We start from the raw sequence: 19,709 nt of genomic DNA on the forward strand, positions 1-19,709 counted from the left end.
CATTTCCCAAGGGATGAGTGTATTCCAACCTGTACTCTGGTGACAGGGTAGCCAGTGTGTAAAGAGAACAGAAGACCCAGTGAGAGAATCTGGGCCCTTCACACAGGAGATACCCTGTCGCCTCAGCTGATGCAGCAGTGATATGTGGCTTGCGTGTGGCTCATAGTGGTTCTGAGTAGGAATGTTCAGTTTTGTATTTTCTCTTTTTTTCTTTTTTGGATGTGGGGTTTTGGAGAGTCTGGGTATTTGAAAGGGGAGCTTTATAAATAAATTTCAGTTACTCCTTGTGTAAGATGTTAAAAACAGGTTAATTTTCCTGTTCCTTTGGCATTTTAAATTTTAAAAACATCCAGGAAATTATCACCTGCTTTAGAAACGAATAGGACCCAATTTATTCAGAATTTAATAACAAGTAGATTGTGACTGGACCTTGACACTATTTTTCTTGAAGCAACTATTTAAGGAAATTAATATTTCAAATCCTGATACCTATTTTCTCACAAAAAAACACATATATGATTTACAGATCATTTAACTCTTTACTAAAGCCGGTCTTGAAAAATCTATGCTAGCCATTGTGAATAATTAATATGTTTAAGTGATCAAATAACAATTCTTTTAAAATTTTATTCAATTCAGACTATTTGCTATTAATTTCACTACCTCCTCCTCTCAGCGGCATAACACACTCACCTGGGAGACCTATAGCTCCAGGCAAACCTTTGGGACCTCTTCCTGCAGGGCCACGCTCCCCCTTTTCTCCCAAGTCACCTGCATTACATTTAAAAAAAAGTTATTTTTCTACATAGCTATAAAAATAAACTTCCGTATCTTTAAACCTTAAACAAATCTAAAATTCAGAAATCGAAAGGTCATGAAGTTGGCATAAACTAGATTGCAGTGAGTATGTAGCAAGGCAAAAATCAAGTTTATCCTATTAACGGACCTAAGTGGGGTTGGGAATCAAATTATTATATCCATAGATACTGGAATGACATTTGACAAAATTGAACATGAATTCTTGATAAAACATTCAATAAAGTAAGAATGGCCACTTCCTAAACATGAAAAATATGTTTGTCTCACCCCAAAAGCTAGCATAACGCTTAATGGGAAACACAAGAATTAGTTCCACTACAATCAGAACAATACAATGATGCCTGCTTTATCACTATTATATAACATTTGGTTTGAGGAGTTAAAACTATCTCATTTTCAGGAGATATAAATATATATACTATAAAACTCTAGAAAACTCAAAAAAATACGACAAACAGTATTCAGCCAACTAGCAGGGTACAAAATCAATATATGAAAATTACAATTTTATAAATATGAAAACCAGTAATAAGACATAATAAAAAAGATAACACTTATAATAACAATTATTAAATAATGAGGAATAAAACTAATCAGAAATAGACAAGTCCAACATGACAAAAAGTTTAACATTTCTAAAGGACACCAGATGACTTGAAAATCATTCTTAAATAGAATCACATCATCATAAAATGCCGTCAGTTCTCCCAAGCTGAATTTTCATCATAATAAAAATACAAACCCATTTTTAACCAGAAAAGACCCTGAAGTTTGTATAGAAAAGCACATAAGCCAGAGTAAGCCCCAAAAACTCCAAAAAGAAAAGCATCATGAAGGGAATTAATTTGATCAGATATTAAACCAACTAAAATATGTGGTGCTGGTCCCTGAATATACAGACCAGTGAAACAGAATAGGCTAAAGAACAGGCCCAAATACATACAGGATTTGGATTTATAATGAAGGTGGTGTGCTGAGTGTATGAAGGATTATATTGTTTGCTGAGAATGATAGCAAGGAAAACGGAGCTGGCCTGCCAAGTGGAAAAGTGCTAGGGGTATTTTAAAGTAGTAAACGTATATGAATATCATACGCCAGTTAAACTAGTTCTTTAAGCACGGGATATGGGACCCTCCCCCCTTGCACCCTCGTGGAGGGTGTCTGTGATCAGTGGTAAGCAGGCACCAGCTGCCTGCCTAGTTTATCTTTGTGCTATGAGAAAACACAGAACACCTGTTTGTTAATAATAATCACCTGTTGAGAGAGACTAACAGGTGGTGGTTCAGCGTCTGCTCGAGGCTCTCAGCTCTGAAGAGCTCTCAGCTCGGAAGACTATTTGCCTCCCTGATAGTACCACTTTGCACTCTCTCTCTCTGTATCTCCATCTCTGTTTCTTAATTCTGTCACTACTGCCTGGGGTGAGGTCTCCATGACTGAGCTGGTCTCAGTTGTGGTGTTTTAAAGTGGGAAAAGTTGAACAATTCAGTAAATGGCACTGGAAAAAGTGGGTGGTCCACTGGAAAAGAAAAGTTAGATCTAAACCTCACACCCTACTCCAGGATAAAATACAAATGGATCAAATTAAGTGTTAAGAACCAAAAGAAAACGAGAGAATTACGACCTCAGATTGGCCTTTTTATTAAGTTTCAAAATGTGAAATGTTCCTAAAATCAATATAAAAAGGCCAACAACACACAAAATAATGACCAAAATACATGAGCAGGCAGGTCACTGAAAGAATTTAAAAATGGCTCTTAAATATATGAAAAATTCCCTGAACTCTCATAACAAAATAAATGTAAAATTTTTTAAAAAAAGATTTTAACCTGTAAGATTGGCAAAAATTTCAAAATTCAACTAAACATATGAGCAAGACTGGAAAAATACACTATTATGAATTGCTGATAAGAGTATAAATTTGTACAATCCCATTGAAGGGTAATTTGACAATAGCTATGAAAAGTTTTACCCAGCAATTTATCAGAGAGATAGAGATGGAGTGTATGCTGCTATTTTATACAAAAATAAAATATGTACAATATTGTTCACTGAGGCCTTTCTGTAATAGCAGAAAGTTGGAAATAATCTATGTCCATTAAAAGGTTAAATACATTACGGTACTTTGGTACTTCCACAGAATGGAACACCATGCAGCTGTGAAGAATAGCCAGGAAGCTCTTTGGAATGATCTCCATGGCATATAGTTCAGTGAAAAAGACAAGTTCCAGAACTCTTGCTAAAGGACAATATAATTCATTTTTAAAAGGATGTAGAAAAAATATGTATTCATGTATCCTTATGTATCATTGCTTGTAAGGATATGTAAGAAATGAATAGTAGTGATTACCTAGTGGGAAGGAGAAAAGAAACCAGGCAGATGGGAGAGAAACTTCACTAAATGCCTTTTTCATACATCATTAAATTTTAGAACAGCATAAATTTAGTATTATGAAATATAAATTAATCAATCTGAAAAACGTAAAGTGTATTGTCACAGTGTCTACATTTCACTACTGACTGTTTACAGGGAATGTATTTTGGATCGCAACCAACCATGTGTATTTGCAAGACATTTACAAGACAGCTGATCAAAATTGAGGATTTAGAAGCCACAAAACAAAGTTGTATTAATTATTCCAGCCCCTGAAGAGACCAAACTCAGCAACGTGGCCTCATGAACAAAATGCCTTAACGCCTTAGTTAACTGGGCCTAAATGACTTCTGCTGCTCTTTCTTCAAGACATCCCATTTTCCTAGTAGCACAGTAGTATATCATCCTTATTCTACTACAGTATTAAAAAATGTAATGGCATCTTGCAATAAGTTCTATACATACCATTCTTGCCCAAACATTTGCATCAGCTTAGCCTCGTTCAATATTAAGTTAAATTTGTTATAATTTTAAAAACAAAGTCGGGTATACAACAAAAACAGAAAAAAAATCTGTATAACCATCTGCACTCAGATACTCAAAGATCTCTAATTTTGAAGTGAATATTTAGCCACCATACTTTGATTTTAGCTGTGAATGTCTTTATATGAATTTTTTATGATCAACTACATTTCATCACATTTCAAAACTACATTTCAAAACAATTTAAATTTATATAAATACTATGAAGGATTGAACTCAGGTTGAACTCACATTAACATAGTTTTTTAACACTCATCATCAATATGGTCTTACTCTACTAGGAAGATATGACAACATTTTATAAACTAATGGTGTAAGCATTCTTGTTAACTTGGTAATTTTACTGTCATATCACTGTAATTCTGGAGGCTGGCAGTAAGAACAGACTCTCTAAATGTGCCACATTTTCTAAAGATATGGGATGAAGATTACAAAGTGTGACTTTTACACTGATAGTAAAAGCTAAACTTGTTTATGCATTCTAGGATGAAACCACACCAACTTTTAATGTTGCTGCAAGGAATAAGACCAGTGTCTTTGTTGTGACACTGTCTTTTGGTTATCAGTCAGAGAAAAGCAAGTTAAAGATGAGCTCCGAAACAGAGCCTATTCTGCAAATGGCTACTCCACAGCAAACTGTGCATACAGGTTGGTTCTATTGATAAGGTTAATCTACTGCTTCAACCCCCAGTCATGTCTTATTTTGAGATGTAAAAAAAACCGCTCAGAGAACTAAAGGTCCAGCTTTGTTGGCCTCCTCAGTCCAAAAATACGCATAAGGAGCTTATAAGCGTTAGATAAGGTATAAAGAAAAATACACAGTCTGAGCAGAAAAACAGCTCATTATGAATGAGAGGAAATTCCCAATGCTCCATAGTTGCTATTTATTTCATTTATTCACGAGCTATAATGAATGCTCTATCTCCATGTAAACAGATTATCACTGAGAAAGGTTAGTCATAATTACGACGTGTGTTTTCTCAAAACTTCATTTACGTATTGCCATGTCTGTTTGATTCACACTAAACTATATAAAAATATACAGGCTTACTCAAAGGGACTTAAAATTAATCCAAACTGTGACTATTTAAAACTAATATTTATGACACAAAAGACTAATGTAATACCAAGCAAAGTGAACATAAGGCCAGTTAGATACTTCTCATGTTTTGGGCCTGAGCCCTAACATGTTTGTATAATATCGTGTAAACCATGTCAGTGAAGAACAGAAAAATTGTAGATATAATCTAAGCTTTGAATATGATTTGAGACATATTTATACTAGCTCCTATTGAAAATGTTCTGTGTTCTTTGGAGTATTTTCTAGGAGAAAAACTGTAACAAAGACATAGCTTGAACTGTTAAAGCATTAAAAATAAAACTTGTTATTTCTGTAGCAGTTTCTCTGGAAAAAGAATCTCAAAGTGACTACATGGTAGAGCAAGATTCATAATTCCCTTCTTTACCAGGGATGGGGGGAAAAGCCAACAAGCAATACTGAAATACATCTCTAATTGAAAATTTAAGTTTCAAAATGGTGGAGTGTTTATTCTTGGGGAAATTTCAGCTGTAACCCCTTGGATGTTTTCTAACAAATACTGTTAGTGTATGTGGTGTGATAAACATTAACTTTGTTCAAATAAAACATAATTTTCAGCTACCTAAAATCATACATTTACAAAAGTATGACTGTTAATTTTTAAAATGTAATTATTACTCCTCCCTACCTCCACCTGAAATTATCAGAAGTTAAAGTGAGAGAAGATACTGCTTTAAAGGAAGCTGATAATGAGAAAGGGATGGAGGAGGGTAGGGAGAAAAAAATCCTTTGGAAAAAAGAGAATCCTATTACTTCATATTACAGATTGTCATGAATACTGAAGAAAAATTAAGGGAAGTACCTCATATGATCCAGCTATGCTTGACGAATGAACTTAGTGCAAGAGGCATTTTCCAGGTTCCAAATGTTGAAATTTACTTTTCTTCCTTTCAAACTGAGGTTCATCTGCTAGAGCCAACCCCAACCCAACCTAGCCACAATTCACTGTGGCTAAAGCTTCCCCAAACAATTCACCATTGTTTCCAGTGGTTCTGAACCCTGGCTCCACATTAAAATCACCTGGAGAATATTTTAAAATCCCAAGGCCCAGGCCAATCAAATTAGAATCTCTGGGAATGGGATCCAGATATCGGTGGTTTTAAGCTCCTCAGGCAATTCCAATGTGCAGGCAAAGCTGGCAAAGGCAGCTTTAGACTGTCCTAGCTTGGCAAGTGACATCAACATTTTCATTTTTAAAGAAAAGTTATGTTACTAGCTCAAACAAAGTTAAGCTCTGCCCCAAGGAGACTTCCTGTTAAGCAAAGAATAGGGCTGTGATATATATAGACCCTATAAGCCATTCCTTTTCAGTAGGAAAATGGGTGATTGCTCCACACCAGGTGCAGCAGAACCACCAGGAGGTGCTGTTAAACTAGACAGCTAGGCCTCCACCCGAGTTTCTGATTCAGTGGGCCCAGTGTGGACCAGAGAACCTGCATTCCTAACAAGGTCCCTGGTGACACCGCTGCTCCGAGGAATGCTCTTTCAGGACCACTACCCTAAAGTGAACTCAGGAACGACCTAGTCATCATCATCCACCCACTTTAGCACAACAGATGCAACTAAGTCAGCAATCTACCCAAGGCTGCAGAGTTTCTTATAAATCATTTACGGGGTGAACTGGGACTAACCATAGAGAGAGCACCTAAGGCATGAGTTCCTGAACTTGAGGGTGAAAGCAGGATGAAGATGAACAGGTATGTGACGCTTTCAAAGAAAACTTTCAGTTATCTTTAAGAGAAACTCTACCCTCAGTTTGCACTCTGCTCGATTTTGTCCAGGCTCCCAAAGCTTTGAAATTATGCCAGCCTTACAAGAGGCCCCAGTTAGAGCCCACTTTTTAACATGAAGCTCTGCAATGCCAAAAAAAAAAAAAAGTAAATTGTTCCAGTGGAAGGTCTAGCTAGCCAACTGCATCAGCAATTCATTTATAGATCCAAAAAGGCAGCTTGCTTGTCCTCTGACCATTCATACCATAATATTTATCCCTAATTGGAGCACCGCATTATTTAAAAAGAAAAAAAAATCCCTCTCTTGTTTCTGATGCCGTATCTTTCTGAAGTTGCCAAGAAAGCTAACAGTCACTCATCATGACATAGAAACTACTCACTTTATTTAGTCCTTTCTGTAAATTATCCAGGGCGCATACACCCCCAGCTGATGCTTACTCCCTTCAACTAGCAAACTCCAAACGAGGCAACCAGTTCTTCCACTAGTCCTGCTGAGTACCTAACACACTCACAACTCCATTTTCCTGCAAAATACTGGATGCAAAGGCTTAACTTGATTTAACTAAAAATAAAAGAAACAAACTATCTTACATACTAAAGAAGGAATTACATTAGATTGTACTTCAGAGCTGGAAAAAAATCCATCAAAACTAAACATCCAGTGTCACATTTTAAAAGAAGAGGGAGGCAGCTCCAATTCATATTTTTCTTATGTCCTGCTAACAAATTTTGTTAGTCTAAATGACAAACATCCATGTTAGAGAAGCTCAACAATGACTTTAGGGTCTCGAAAAAAAATAACTGACTGATCCTTTACCAGATCCCAAAATCTTTGTTTTGAACCATGATTGAGGTTGAGCGTAATTGAAAAAGATCAGTACTAAAAGACAGGGGACTTTAATTCCAGTATTTTCTCTACTGTTGTGGTATAGCAGTGTCAAGAGAATATTATATAACTGTTTTTGAATCTTCACCATCACTATTATAAAAGAGAATAATATATCTTATCTTACTGAATATTCAGAAACTGGTAAAACATAAATTCCTTGAGCTTGGATACAAATTATACATCTGAAAAAAGTGCAGTTTGTGTTCTTTGGTTCCACATGGGCAAAATGGCTTACCTTTAGGTCCCCTCAAACCAAGAGCACCCGGGGGCCCTTTAATGCCGGGAAGGCCACGAATTCCCATCTGGCCTGGGAAACCATTCTCTCCAGGAGGGCCAGGAGGACCAGGAGGGCCAGGCCTTCCAGGAAACCCCGAGGCACCTGAGTCTGGATGCTTGAGACTAGCAGCCATCTCAGCAAAATGCTCTAAAAGAGAATTTAAAAAACAACCCAGAAGTGTCAGAAACATAAAAGTTATTCTAATGAAAAGAGAAGTATTCCAAGTGCCTTTTTTTCTAAATGTTACCAGACCTTCAAAACTAGTGATAAGAAATGAATAAAGTTGGATAATTTTTTTGTGGACTTTCAGCCAGGAAGCTGCACTGGTGCTGTTTGATGCAGCTCTCCCTGGGTATATTTGGTCCTGTTTTTCTGAGACAGAGTCAGGGCATGGGGTTGGAGGTAGCAGAAGATGGGATTTACAAAAAAAAAAAACTGCAGGCTTTGGGGTGAATGGTGTTCTGGAAGGATGTCACCTGAATCCCGGCTGGGTATCTGAAAACCCAGGATGGGAAGAAAAATGAGTTTCTTAATATAGGTGGAAGCAAATGTCCAGACAGTTTTAAAAGCCAAGGACAGCCAGAATTAATATTCAGACACCCCATTTGAGACCTTGCCTCACATTCTTAGTTTGAAGATATTATATAAACTGAAATATCCCCAGGAGTAACAGCTTCTTATAAATCCTGCTTCTCCGAAGTTTTTTTCATGCTTGGGGTAGACAGCAAATATTAAAAGTAACTTGTTTCTTGGGAATGGTCACAGTTAGTCTTAAAAATGAATAACTCTGTGGGCTTTTTCAGGAACCATTAAATAGATTCAGGATCATCCACTAAAGCCATGGCATACAAGAAAATCTCCCCATGAAAACATTCTGAGGGAAATATTCTTGTGTAATATTTTTTAAACTTAGAGGGTAAAGGAGAATATGAAATGGAAACAAATTTCTACCCAACATTTTTAAATTGTTTAAATGTGAGTATTCTAAATTTGCCTATATAAGAGTTTGCATGGAATCATAATGTTTTAGATGTGTAATGTTTAAAACTAAAATAGACTTTCAAGACAAAATCTCTACAACGAAGAAACCTATATTGCTTTTCAAACATAGAAGTGAACGTTTCATTCTCATTTGGTTCTGGAAGACTTCACAAGTCTCCTAAACAAGCTAGACTGTCTATTGAGCATACAAAAGAGTATTTCTTCATGACAAAGTTAGCTACACCAAAGTCCTATAACTGTAGGTTTCAATGTTACAGAACTCGTCAGCTATAGGGTGTTTTTGCACATCTTCTGTGTGTTTGTACAAGTAGACCAATTCTGAAACAAATAATTGCCATAGCTACAGATGAATTTAGATAAGGGTTAACAAGTATGGAAATGTGTCATAATTTTGGTAAAATGCTAGTTATTGATTTTTTTTGACATATGTATACATGAATGGAGATGATGTCCTTATGCTTCTCATGGGCATGGAGTCTCATTTACTTCTCACAAATCATAGATAAAGCCTAGGTCGGTGCTAGGTGCACACTAAGTAGTAGGGTCTTAAGGAGGGGATAGACAACTGAGAATTTGTGTTCCAAAGGAAGAAAGTGTGTGTGTGTGTGTGTGTGTGTGTGTGTGTGTGTACCTTGTTTTAACTTAGCTCCTGTGACCCCCCCAAAAAAAGGCAGGCAGTATAACCAGAAAGGTTATATTTTACATTGAGGATATGGGCTATAAACTACTGTGGATGCCAACAGTTGGATAAAACAGAATTGGCATTAATATTACTCTAAATATCCTACCTTTAAGACATACAAAAGTCACTCTCGTTTACCATTGCTTATCTACAAGGATAAAATCTTAAAAAGCAAGAGTTGATAATGGAAAAAGTCAATCACTGCAATTTATTTACCTTGTATGACTCTCATGCAAACCTGCTTAATGTGATGATCTGTCGGTGCTCTACCCTGGAACAGAAAAGAAAAAAAAGGCAGTTTATGCATGAAATCATAAAGAGAACATTGTTAAATTGTAAACTGACAGGCTGCAAGGAGGCAGGTGGCTGGATTTACAAGAGAACTTGCTGAGAAGCTGATGGCTAGTCCAGCCCTCTGCTGTGGAATAGAGCCTCCAAAGGGAAACCACAGAAGCTGCCCACCACTCACCGGAGGGCCCTGGACACCAGGAAGGCCGGTGGCACCCTGTTCTCCCTGCACACCCCGGGGTCCAGGGGGTCCTCTTGGTCCTTCCACTCCAGGAAGCCCCCGACTTCCTTCAGGCCCTCTCAAGCCAGGCTCCCCAGGATTACCTGCCTGGAATGGAATTGCACACCATCAAACCAGGGCTAAGCATAAAGAATGTGCCTGCTTCATATTTATACAAACACTTCCGTGAAGTTTGGGATTTCCTGCATTCTGCATCCAAACAGATGTTCTTTCAGAGATTACAAGTTCTTCACCTTTACCTTTACCGCAAGCCAAAGACACACAATGCCACACAACTTATCCATCTCTTAGAAATCCAGTTCAACTTTTAATATTAACCTTCAATATATCTTTCTTTTGGCTGGGCATGGTGGCTTACACCTGTAATCCCAGCACTTGTGGGAGGCTGAGCGGGTGGATTATAAAATCAGGAGTTCAAGACCAGGCTGGTGTCCCAGCTACTCAGGAAGCTGTGAGGCAGGAGAATTGCTTGAACCCAGGAGGTGGAGACTGCAATGAGCCAAGATGGTGCCACTGTACTCCAGCCTGGGTAACAGAGTGAAACTCCATCTCAAATAATAATAATAATAATATTTATTTGGGGAATAGTTATTCTTGCAAAATGTTTATTGGAATACATTTTTTAAAAACTACATTCTTCATATTTTACTCACTAAAAAGGGGGAGATGGGGAGGGATAGCCTGGGGAGAAATGCCAAATGTGGGTGAAGGGGAGGAAGCCAGCAAAACACACTGCCATGTGTGTACCTATGCAACTATCTTGCACGTTCTGCACATGTACCCCAAAACCTAAAATGCAATAAAAAAATATGGAAAAAAAAGTAACTTAGTTTCCAATAAGCTTGTTAACATTTTCTGGCTACACAAACAGCCCTGCATTCCTACAAAATAAGCTACTTTGCATATCACTAATGCAGCAAGCATAAAATACACATATTTCCAAGAACATAAGTTATTTATCCCTTGTAACTTTTTTTTAGAGAATGTGAAGATGCTAGGTATATCCAAGAATTACTAAATTAAATCAATGCACTTAAAATACCACATTTAAAATATTTCACCAAAGAAAGTTAACAATTTAAGTATCAAGGAAGTTAAAAGCCTAAATATTAAAGAAGTTAGAAGTAAACCATGTGTTTCCTTAGCACAAAGGCAAATACACATTAGATTTTTTTTTTAGCTGAAAGCAGATCACTAAAAGCATGTAAAGGATTCATCTACAGTAAATGTTTTAAAAAGAGACCAAATTAATTCACTTTTTGTTAAACTAAAAATGTGTTAAATTCCTCTAGTAGAATTTGTGGCAGAATAGCTCCATGTATTGCTGCTGTTCAGAATAAGAACGAGAAGATAACAGGAGGCAGCAAGGGAATGCTAGTGTTCAAGATATGAATGTTTATAAAGCAATTTAATCCTGCTTCTTTTCATATGCATCATTTATCTAGAAAAAGCTGGCTCTTTCAAACAATCAAATGCTTTAAACTGAAGATGATGAAGCAATGCTTTTACTATATGAATCCAAATAAAGCTCAGCAAATGTGCTTTTTCCAATTTCTCTTTATGCAAAAGAAATTGATATTCATCTAAGTCAACTTGCCAAAATTGCTTCTATGAAGAAATTATAGTTTAAAAGACTTCCTGAAAGACTGTCAACAGGATAAGCAAAAGGTATCCTATATAGAAGGCTGCAACATTGCAGGTGCCTAGGGTGCAAAACTGTAACAATTTCTAAAAGAACCTGGAAAAGAAGACAAAATGAACTAAGAAATATACTAAATAACTGGCATAAAACAAAGGAGACCAGTCGATGTGTATTATCCTGCTGGTAATTACTGAATTACTGCTACAATAAGAGACAGCACCTTCCTAAGGAAGAGATTAAGGGCCAACATGGCCAGGACCCTGGGTCTTTGGGAAAGAATTCCTCAACTGAGGAGAGGTATACGAAAACAGAAATCAGGTTACAGACATCTCCTACTTCACAACTTTGTCTATGCTGAAATTGATAAAGAAAGTGAAAGTCTTTGTGTTAGTAACAATTTCCCCTGATTCTGGAACAGTAGACGTCAATTTCACTCATATTACATGGGCAGTGTCAGGTAAGACACAGGTGGGGAAGGAGATGAATCAAGGGCTAATTCCTAATATTATATACAAATTCGAATGCAATTAATTATTCTGACCGCTTCATGGTTCATTAACTTTCCTCTTGTTATAGCTTTAATTCTTTCTATTGAACATTATTATTTCTAGATAATGAAGTAGGATTTCTATTACCAAACTCAATCCAGGTTTACTCTAAATTTTTCTCAATCCTCAAACATTTCTGTTAAAATTCTTAAGCATAAAAATGTTACTTGAAACTTGAGATATGGTGTTTAGAGGCAGGTAAATTAATACAATGTAATAATATTCATCTCTGCCGTTTGCAAAGAGCCCAAAGGTAGGCATTGTAACCAGGTCTGATTGGGTCCTCTTGGAGAAAGTGAAGCTGAAGATAGATCTAAATGCTTAAATAGGAGGTGGCTAAAGGAAGAGGAGACCAGAACAAGGTTTTAAAATAGCATGTAAAAAGAACTGCAAATGAATGAAGTTCTAAGTATGTAGGAAATGAAGTTCATGGTGGAAAGAACACTTCTTCAGAGGCTTTGTATACCTCACTAAGAATCTAATTTTATTCCCAAGGAATTTTAAAAAGAAGAGGGATACACAGTAGGTTTTATCTTTTTTAAAAAATGAGAACACATGGACACAGAGAGGGGAGTACTAAACACTGGGGTCTATAGGGGGAAAAGGGGAGGGCCAGTGGGAGGGGGAGGTGGGGAGGGATTGCCAGGGGAGAAATACCAAATGTGGGTGAAGGGGAGAAAGCAAACAAAACACACTGCCCTGTGTGTACCTATGCAACTGTATTGCATGCTCTGCACATGTACCCCAAAACCTAAAATGCAATAAAAAAAAAAAAGAAAAAAAATCTAGATTACATTGGCTGCCATGAGGATAATATGTTGAGCAGGGACAGAGAAGAGTGAGGAGACTCCAGAAACAGGAAGGACTTGGAAACTGATGGAAGTTGGCAGTAGTGGCATTTGAGATTGAGGTCTGAACTTCATCTTTAATCCTCATACTTTCTTATATTCCTAATTGTTTTAGATGTGAATTCCTTTCCAGTCAGCAAGTCATCTCAGGTTTCCTACTAAGTGATTCTATAATCCTGAATACATCTAATCTCTAAGGACACCAGTTTAGTTTCTGTCAAATGAAAAAATGAACAAGATCATTTTCTAATTCTAATAATTCTCTATTATATTTTCTTATGCATTATTCCTCTATCTTATTTGCCCAACTAGAACACACCAGAGATTAAGACAATTACTGAAATATTTTTCAATGGTATAACTGCCAATGAAACTCAGTTATACTGTTGTTACCAAAAAGCACATGTCAGTTCTTTAAAAATGACCAATTTGGGGAGGACATTAGGGTATAACCATGTAACATTCATTGAGTCATTTACAAATATGAAAAAAAAAAATCTTTCTTTCAAGTGACTAGTTCAAAAGGTAAATCCATTTATACAGTTATGAGGTATTTTTCTATTGGATTAATCTATTACCTAAAGTATAAAATTAAGACATTTCCATGAAAGTAAATTCTTTAAGAATTGAATTTTATGTAATGACTTCATAAAGCAGAGCATTACATATTCTACAGCTTTATTAATATTTTTAATTTTTTATACCATCACTGTTCACCATACTTACAGATCCCTTTGGGCCAGGTAATCCTATATCTCCCTAAATCAATAAAAGAAAAATATATTAGAACAATGTGTTCACATTTGATAATTTCCTGAAAGCACTTTAAAAGTTATTGTGCTGCTAAAATATAAAAAACCATGAAGAGATTATCTCTGGGACTGCAAAAAAAATTAGACTCCAATTTTGGATTCTCATCTTAGTTCTACTACTTAACTCTTTGACCCTCTTTAAGCTACGTAACCTCCCAGCCTTTGGCTAATTTATCTATTAAATCAAAGGGTTGAATCAAAGCTTTCCAAGGTTTCATCCAGATCTCAAAGCTAAATATTGAGAAGTAAAAATGTGTAAGGCAAAAGATGCTAAAATAGCATTCTATTGTAAAACACCATGGACATTTAGACCTGATGACTTCATTTTTGTATGTCAAAAAGTATTTAAAAGTCATACCCAAAATGAAATTTAAATCAAGTATGTGTGATTTTATGCTTTTAAAAAAACCTTGAAATTTTCCTACCACTGATGCTAGATATCAATTCAGCTCATGTTGGCATACCGGCCTACCTCCCCTACAAAAGAATGATTTAAAACATCACCTTGCCCTATAAAATGAACAACTTTCACAGAAAATACAATTGGAATAATCCTTTTGTGAATTTACTTAATAGTTGGGAAGCTTTGACTAATTTAGATATTACATTTATATTAGCTCTAAATCCTGAAAATATTAATGAAACAATATTACTAGAATTTTTTTCTGGCCTATAAGCCCTCTAAAACTGTTTTCTGAAAAATGTATTACCCTACCCCAAAGGACCAAAACATGTTTCCACATTAGGTCACATTAGTTTGTGTCAAGACCATAATGATAAGCCTGCAAACCAGGCAGCGCCAGCATTGGAGAGAACTTGTCCTCATTTGTATTCCTTTCCTGGAGATTAGGCAGTGTACTCCTCTAGAGATGAAGGTCACTTCTTTGGAGGGTTTTAGACTAAAGAGATTACCCTCAGTCAGATTCATAAGTCACAGATTTCTAACTATAATAAAACTTCAATTGTGTTTCCATGATAGAGCACTATTATTTGTAGACTTTCTACAGTCATATTAGAATTACCTTGAAAGTCTAGACATAAAGCCACAGAGGATTCACCATCTATAAGGGAACACTATTATTCTCCAAAAGTTTAAGGCCATTTCTATCAATTTGGCAGTGTTTCCTCTGTTTTACTTGATCGTGGCTGCAATCTTGGGAGACTTTAGTCAGTTGGTAGGAGAAACATCATAACCCTTAAAGAAGGCAGTGAGGATAACGGTGTCCAGAAAATAAGAATGAATATATATATATTTCTAACACAGTTCAAAATTGGTAAGACTTCATAATTAACCAGAAAAAAATCTTACAAGTTCTCCCCTTTTTCCTGCTTCACCTTCTTCACCAGAGGCACCCTAAAAATTAAGATAAAAGGTTACATTTTAAAATTCTTAGTCCCATTGCCCAATTTTAACCAGTCAACATCGATAAGCATTCATAAGTAAGTGCCCACAGTAGTCCCAGAATCATGCAGAAATACCAAATGCTCTCAGCAGCTTTCCAATCTAGCTGTCAGTGGCTAGTCTAAATCAGAAAATAGCCTAGAGAAAAGTCAGAAGGTAAGGCTGAGTTTCAGCTAGAGTGAAGGATAAATGACCATATTCAACAATTTTATAATTAGCCCTTGAAATAGGACTTTTACAGTAGAAAAAAAAACAGGGAAAGGATTGAGTCTAATTCATATGTACAGTTTATTTGCTGAGGTCTGGATCAAGAAAAACATTCTAATGTGGCTGTGGAAGGCTTCATCAGACATGAGTAAACCAATTCTGTGAACCAGAGACAAAGCTACCCTCTTGAAAGGAAAGACAGTGTGCAGTCCTGGAGGCAGAGCCATCATTAGCTCCAGCTTGTTAAAATAGTAAACGATACTGCAGACCAAACTCAATACCAGGTTTCACTCACTAGGAATACATGGAGAAAAACTGTTAGCCTCCACGGTTTTAATCACACCCACAAATCAGCCATTTCTCCTTGCTTGTGAAATGGTGCATATCAAACATTGCATTTTATACCAATTAAATAATAGGACTGACCTGTTCACCTTTTGGACCTGGTTCACCGACTATTCCCTGTAATAAATAAAATAGAATACTTTTTCAGTATTTTCAACTTTTATATAATTTCAAGTGAAACTTTTTGGGTGGGTGGATAAGCCCAAATATGGATAATGTGATGGGACAGAAATTTCCCATTCCTCACCACCCAACAAGAATCAGGAGCAAAGCAGAAGTTTCCATATTAGGTCACAATTTTCCAAGAGTCTCTAGTAACTTGGGGCATTCTCTGATTACATCATCATAAAATTTGGCTAGTAGAAAAGTAAATTGAGGACTAAATAGAATGTGTGATTTCAATGGAAATTTTTACTTTTCTCAGCTTTTTTTTCCTTCTGTTAAGTTATATTAATAGATTTTTTGCTTCTTAATCTCAACTCTGAGTAATTTAAAATACCTTTCTTCATAACTCTTTATGATAAATTTTAGAATATTCTCCACGCGGCCCAAAGCAAGCTTTGTTTCTCAACATGGTAGCAATCACCCTTTCAAATAAAGAACTTTCTGGAGTGCTGGAGATCTTACCCTGTCACCTTTCATTCCAGGAAGTCCAGGGGGCCCAGGCAAGCCAGGGAGGCCAGGGCTACCCAGAGAACCCTGGAAAACAAACGAAGTGCAGGAGTTACTGTCTCTGCCTTCTGTGCTTTCAGTGTTGCAGTAACAACCTTGAGTGTGTTTGACTCTGTGTCTAAAATAATTGACTTGTGCTGTGGTTGGTTGAACTCTGCTTCTTTGGTTTGCCCCTCTTTGATATTCTCAGGAGAAGAGAAAGGGCCAGTTCTCTCCCAGCCTCCACTCCACCCGGAGGTCCTCAGTTCCCCTTGCACTCCTTGGCAACAGTAGGCTCTTTCAGTCAAGCCCCCGCCACTCCCACTGTCTGCAGTGGTGCTGCTGCTCCTCTCGCTGTGTAAACAAGCACTGCACAAGAAGTCAAAGGCACCGTTCACTCTGTTTTCTGCCATTCCAAGAACAACCAGAGACCAAATGCAGCACTTCCTGTCTCTCCAGGTTTAAAAATGGATGCTACAAACCACTCAGATTAAAATATCCTCTGAGGGTATCCGACAAATAATTTGAAATTTCCCCTTTACATTTTTCACATATTCACATAACAAGAGAAATTAAGTAAAAGTAATTCAATTATAAATTGTTTTCTCCTCTTGCTTATTTGTAAAAATGTGATTTGTAGAAGGCAAGTAAATGAAACTTTTTTACTTACCAGTTTACCTGGTAGCCCTGGCGATCCCACTGGTCCCATTTCTCCTCTACTGCCCTATTAAAACAAACATTGTCAACTGGATATTTTGCCAGAATTCAGATGCTTGGTTACTATGTAAATAAAATAACACTACCTAGGTTTTTTTCCTTCAGCTAAAGGCATAGGCCATCATACATAGTGCCTCCAGCGTCCTGTGTTCATCTTGCTTTGAATGATTCAAATGCTGTTTACTGTGATCACAGACATTTAGAAATGATAGCTGATACAAATAGATGAAATGGCAATCAGTCACTTTCAACATCTAAATCACATCCTAACTTTTATGGTTATTTGTGTCTATATTTTAAGCTCTCACTTAGCTTATGTGTTCTTGAGGTATTGCTATATATTAATTTGGAATTCTGCACAGTGCCTAGGACACAGAATAAATTTTCAGGTCTACAGAACATTTCAAAGCAACATCTGGCAAATGATCTTAAACCTCAACAGAGTGAAAAAAGAAACACAGAATAGATATGTTTGCCTTTAAATTACTATTGCAGCTTCAAAAAGACACAGATGGTAAAAATTTATAAAGTTTCTGAAGTAAAAAATTTTTCTTCTACTCGTTCTAAACATGTCTTAAAAGATTAAACAGACTTCAGAAAGTAGAACTTATACCGAAGATATGAAAAAAGTAATTTTATTTTGTGAACCCACTTCAAGTTTTTATTTGAAACTCTAAGCTTTCAAATTTTTATTGGAAACTCTAAGCTTTTAAAATCTATTGAGGAAAAGAAACACAAACTTTTCAACTTTTTCCCCTGAGTACTTCATACAATTTTATGCAATCTGACAAAAGCTCATTTTATTTCTTATTTTTTTTATTTTTTTTTATTTACTTTTTTTTTTTTTTGAAACAAGTCCTGCTCTTGTTGCCCAGGCTGGAGTGCAATGGCGCAATCTCAGCTCACTGCAACCTCCAACTCCCGGGTTCAAGTGATTCTCTTGCCTCAGCCTCCGGAGCAGCTGGGATTACAGGAGACCACCACCACCACGCCTAGCTATTTTTTTTTTTTTGTATTTTTAGTAAAGACAGGGTTTCGCCATATTGACCAGGCTGCTCTCAAACTCCTGACCTCAGGTCATCTGCCTGCCTCAGCCTCCCAAAGTTCTGGGATTACGGGCATGAGCCACCGCATCTGGCCAGCTCATTTTCTTTCCAACCCATGTTCAACTAAACTGAACACCGACATCATTGGATAAATCACATTTCCTGGAAGGTGTATATAAAAATAAAAGGAGTTATTTAAGTTAATTTTTCTGTAAAATGACATGACAACTCCATATTAATGTTTAATATTTATAAATACTTCCAATAAGATTCTTCTGTTCTGACTCATATGCTATTTATTCATATTTAAGTTTAACAAAGTGTCAAGATCCATAAACCTTCTGAATTTTAAATTTCTCTAAAGGATTAAGAACTGTTTGCAAAATTATAACAATCTAGCTATTAATATAAGCAATAATTCCATGGTAGTCATGTCATAGGACTTACAGGTGATTTAAACTAAATGCTGTTTAACATTTTTCAACAGTTTTATTTAAACAATCTGTGTCTGGTATATGGCTTTGGGGTGATACATGGGTCCTTAACCTCATGAGCAGTTTGGAAGCCAGAGGCAGTGCCCGGTGAGGATGAATGCTGGAAGGATGTCAGTGTAGATGAAAACCAGTCCCTGCAATAGATTCCTCTATCCATCTATAAAGATAAATTGGGTTCTACCCCATCTTTACAACTTCAAAGTTCAAGACAGACTTTCTTCATTGTATCTGCTCTGTTGGCATTTTTATTTCTCAAGGACAGCATCACTGACATCCTAAATATCTCTGGGCTCACGTGACTTTAATTTCATGGAACAATTTACAGTAACTGGTGGGGGAAAGTTAATATCAGAAGGGGAAAGCTCAGTTCTTTACACAGTCTTAAGTATTCATTTCTAAATAAATAGACCATTATGCTCTCTTATCCAAAATAAGATTATTGTACTTTTTTTTCTCTTCCATAAACCAAAGGGCTAACTTAAGAGATTATATAATCTTTTATTTATTTGGGAGAGGATTAATTATCTTACCAGTGAATAACAAAGATTTTCTCTGCTGGACTCATTTTCTGTCTTTTCTAAGTTATTACACTTTATAAGTGCTTTCCAATCGCTGGCAGACTCTTAGTAATATATGTGAATGAACAGCTCACAGACCCATATATACAGCCTGCTCTGCTGAACTTATGTACCCCTAAGAGTCCAGCACATGTAATATGGAGGAAAGGATCAGTAAAATTGTGAGCATTTACTCCCCTGTTACTGCACAAAGGGACAGCATGTGGTTCCTCATTTTTATTTCATTTCCATCCTATAAATCCTAAATGCAGGTAATTTTACAGAAATCACCTCATTGTGAAAAACAGCAATGTTTATTTTCCCAAGAGTGACCAAACAGTTACAAGTGAGGTGTTAGGGCAAGATTTTCTGATGCCTGTTCATGTGATTTGTCTTCTAATAACATGCATACTCTTTCTCTAAGTTCTGGAATTTCATCTGCTAAGCTAAGATGAGCATAAATAATCAAGATATACATAGTTATCTCTGAAGACACAGA

General features: G+C 36.5%; 1 protein-coding gene across 2 annotated transcripts in view; it reads right to left on the reverse strand.

The window, feature by feature from the left end:
* The window catches only part of COL9A1 (collagen type IX alpha 1 chain), an 88,206-nt gene that overhangs the window by 9,878 nt on the left and 58,619 nt on the right, over positions 1–19,709 (reverse strand). For both annotated transcript variants that reach the window (XM_002806711.6, XM_008994638.5), the window contains 9 exons: positions 17,067–17,120; positions 16,373–16,444; positions 15,827–15,862; positions 15,101–15,145; positions 13,706–13,738; positions 9,882–10,028; positions 9,629–9,683; positions 7,687–7,875; positions 694–771 (listed from right to left, as the gene is read on the reverse strand). In XM_002806711.6, the coding sequence (XP_002806757.5) occupies positions 694–771; positions 7,687–7,875; positions 9,629–9,683; positions 9,882–10,028; positions 13,706–13,738; positions 15,101–15,145; positions 15,827–15,862; positions 16,373–16,444; positions 17,067–17,120 (709 nt within the window). The remainder of the gene's footprint in view (positions 1–693; positions 772–7,686; positions 7,876–9,628; positions 9,684–9,881; positions 10,029–13,705; positions 13,739–15,100; positions 15,146–15,826; positions 15,863–16,372; positions 16,445–17,066; positions 17,121–19,709) is intronic.

The sequence above is a fragment of the Callithrix jacchus genome, chromosome 4, assembly GCF_049354715.1.
Source record: "Callithrix jacchus isolate 240 chromosome 4, calJac240_pri, whole genome shotgun sequence".
NCBI lineage: Eukaryota > Metazoa > Chordata > Mammalia > Primates > Cebidae > Callithrix > Callithrix jacchus.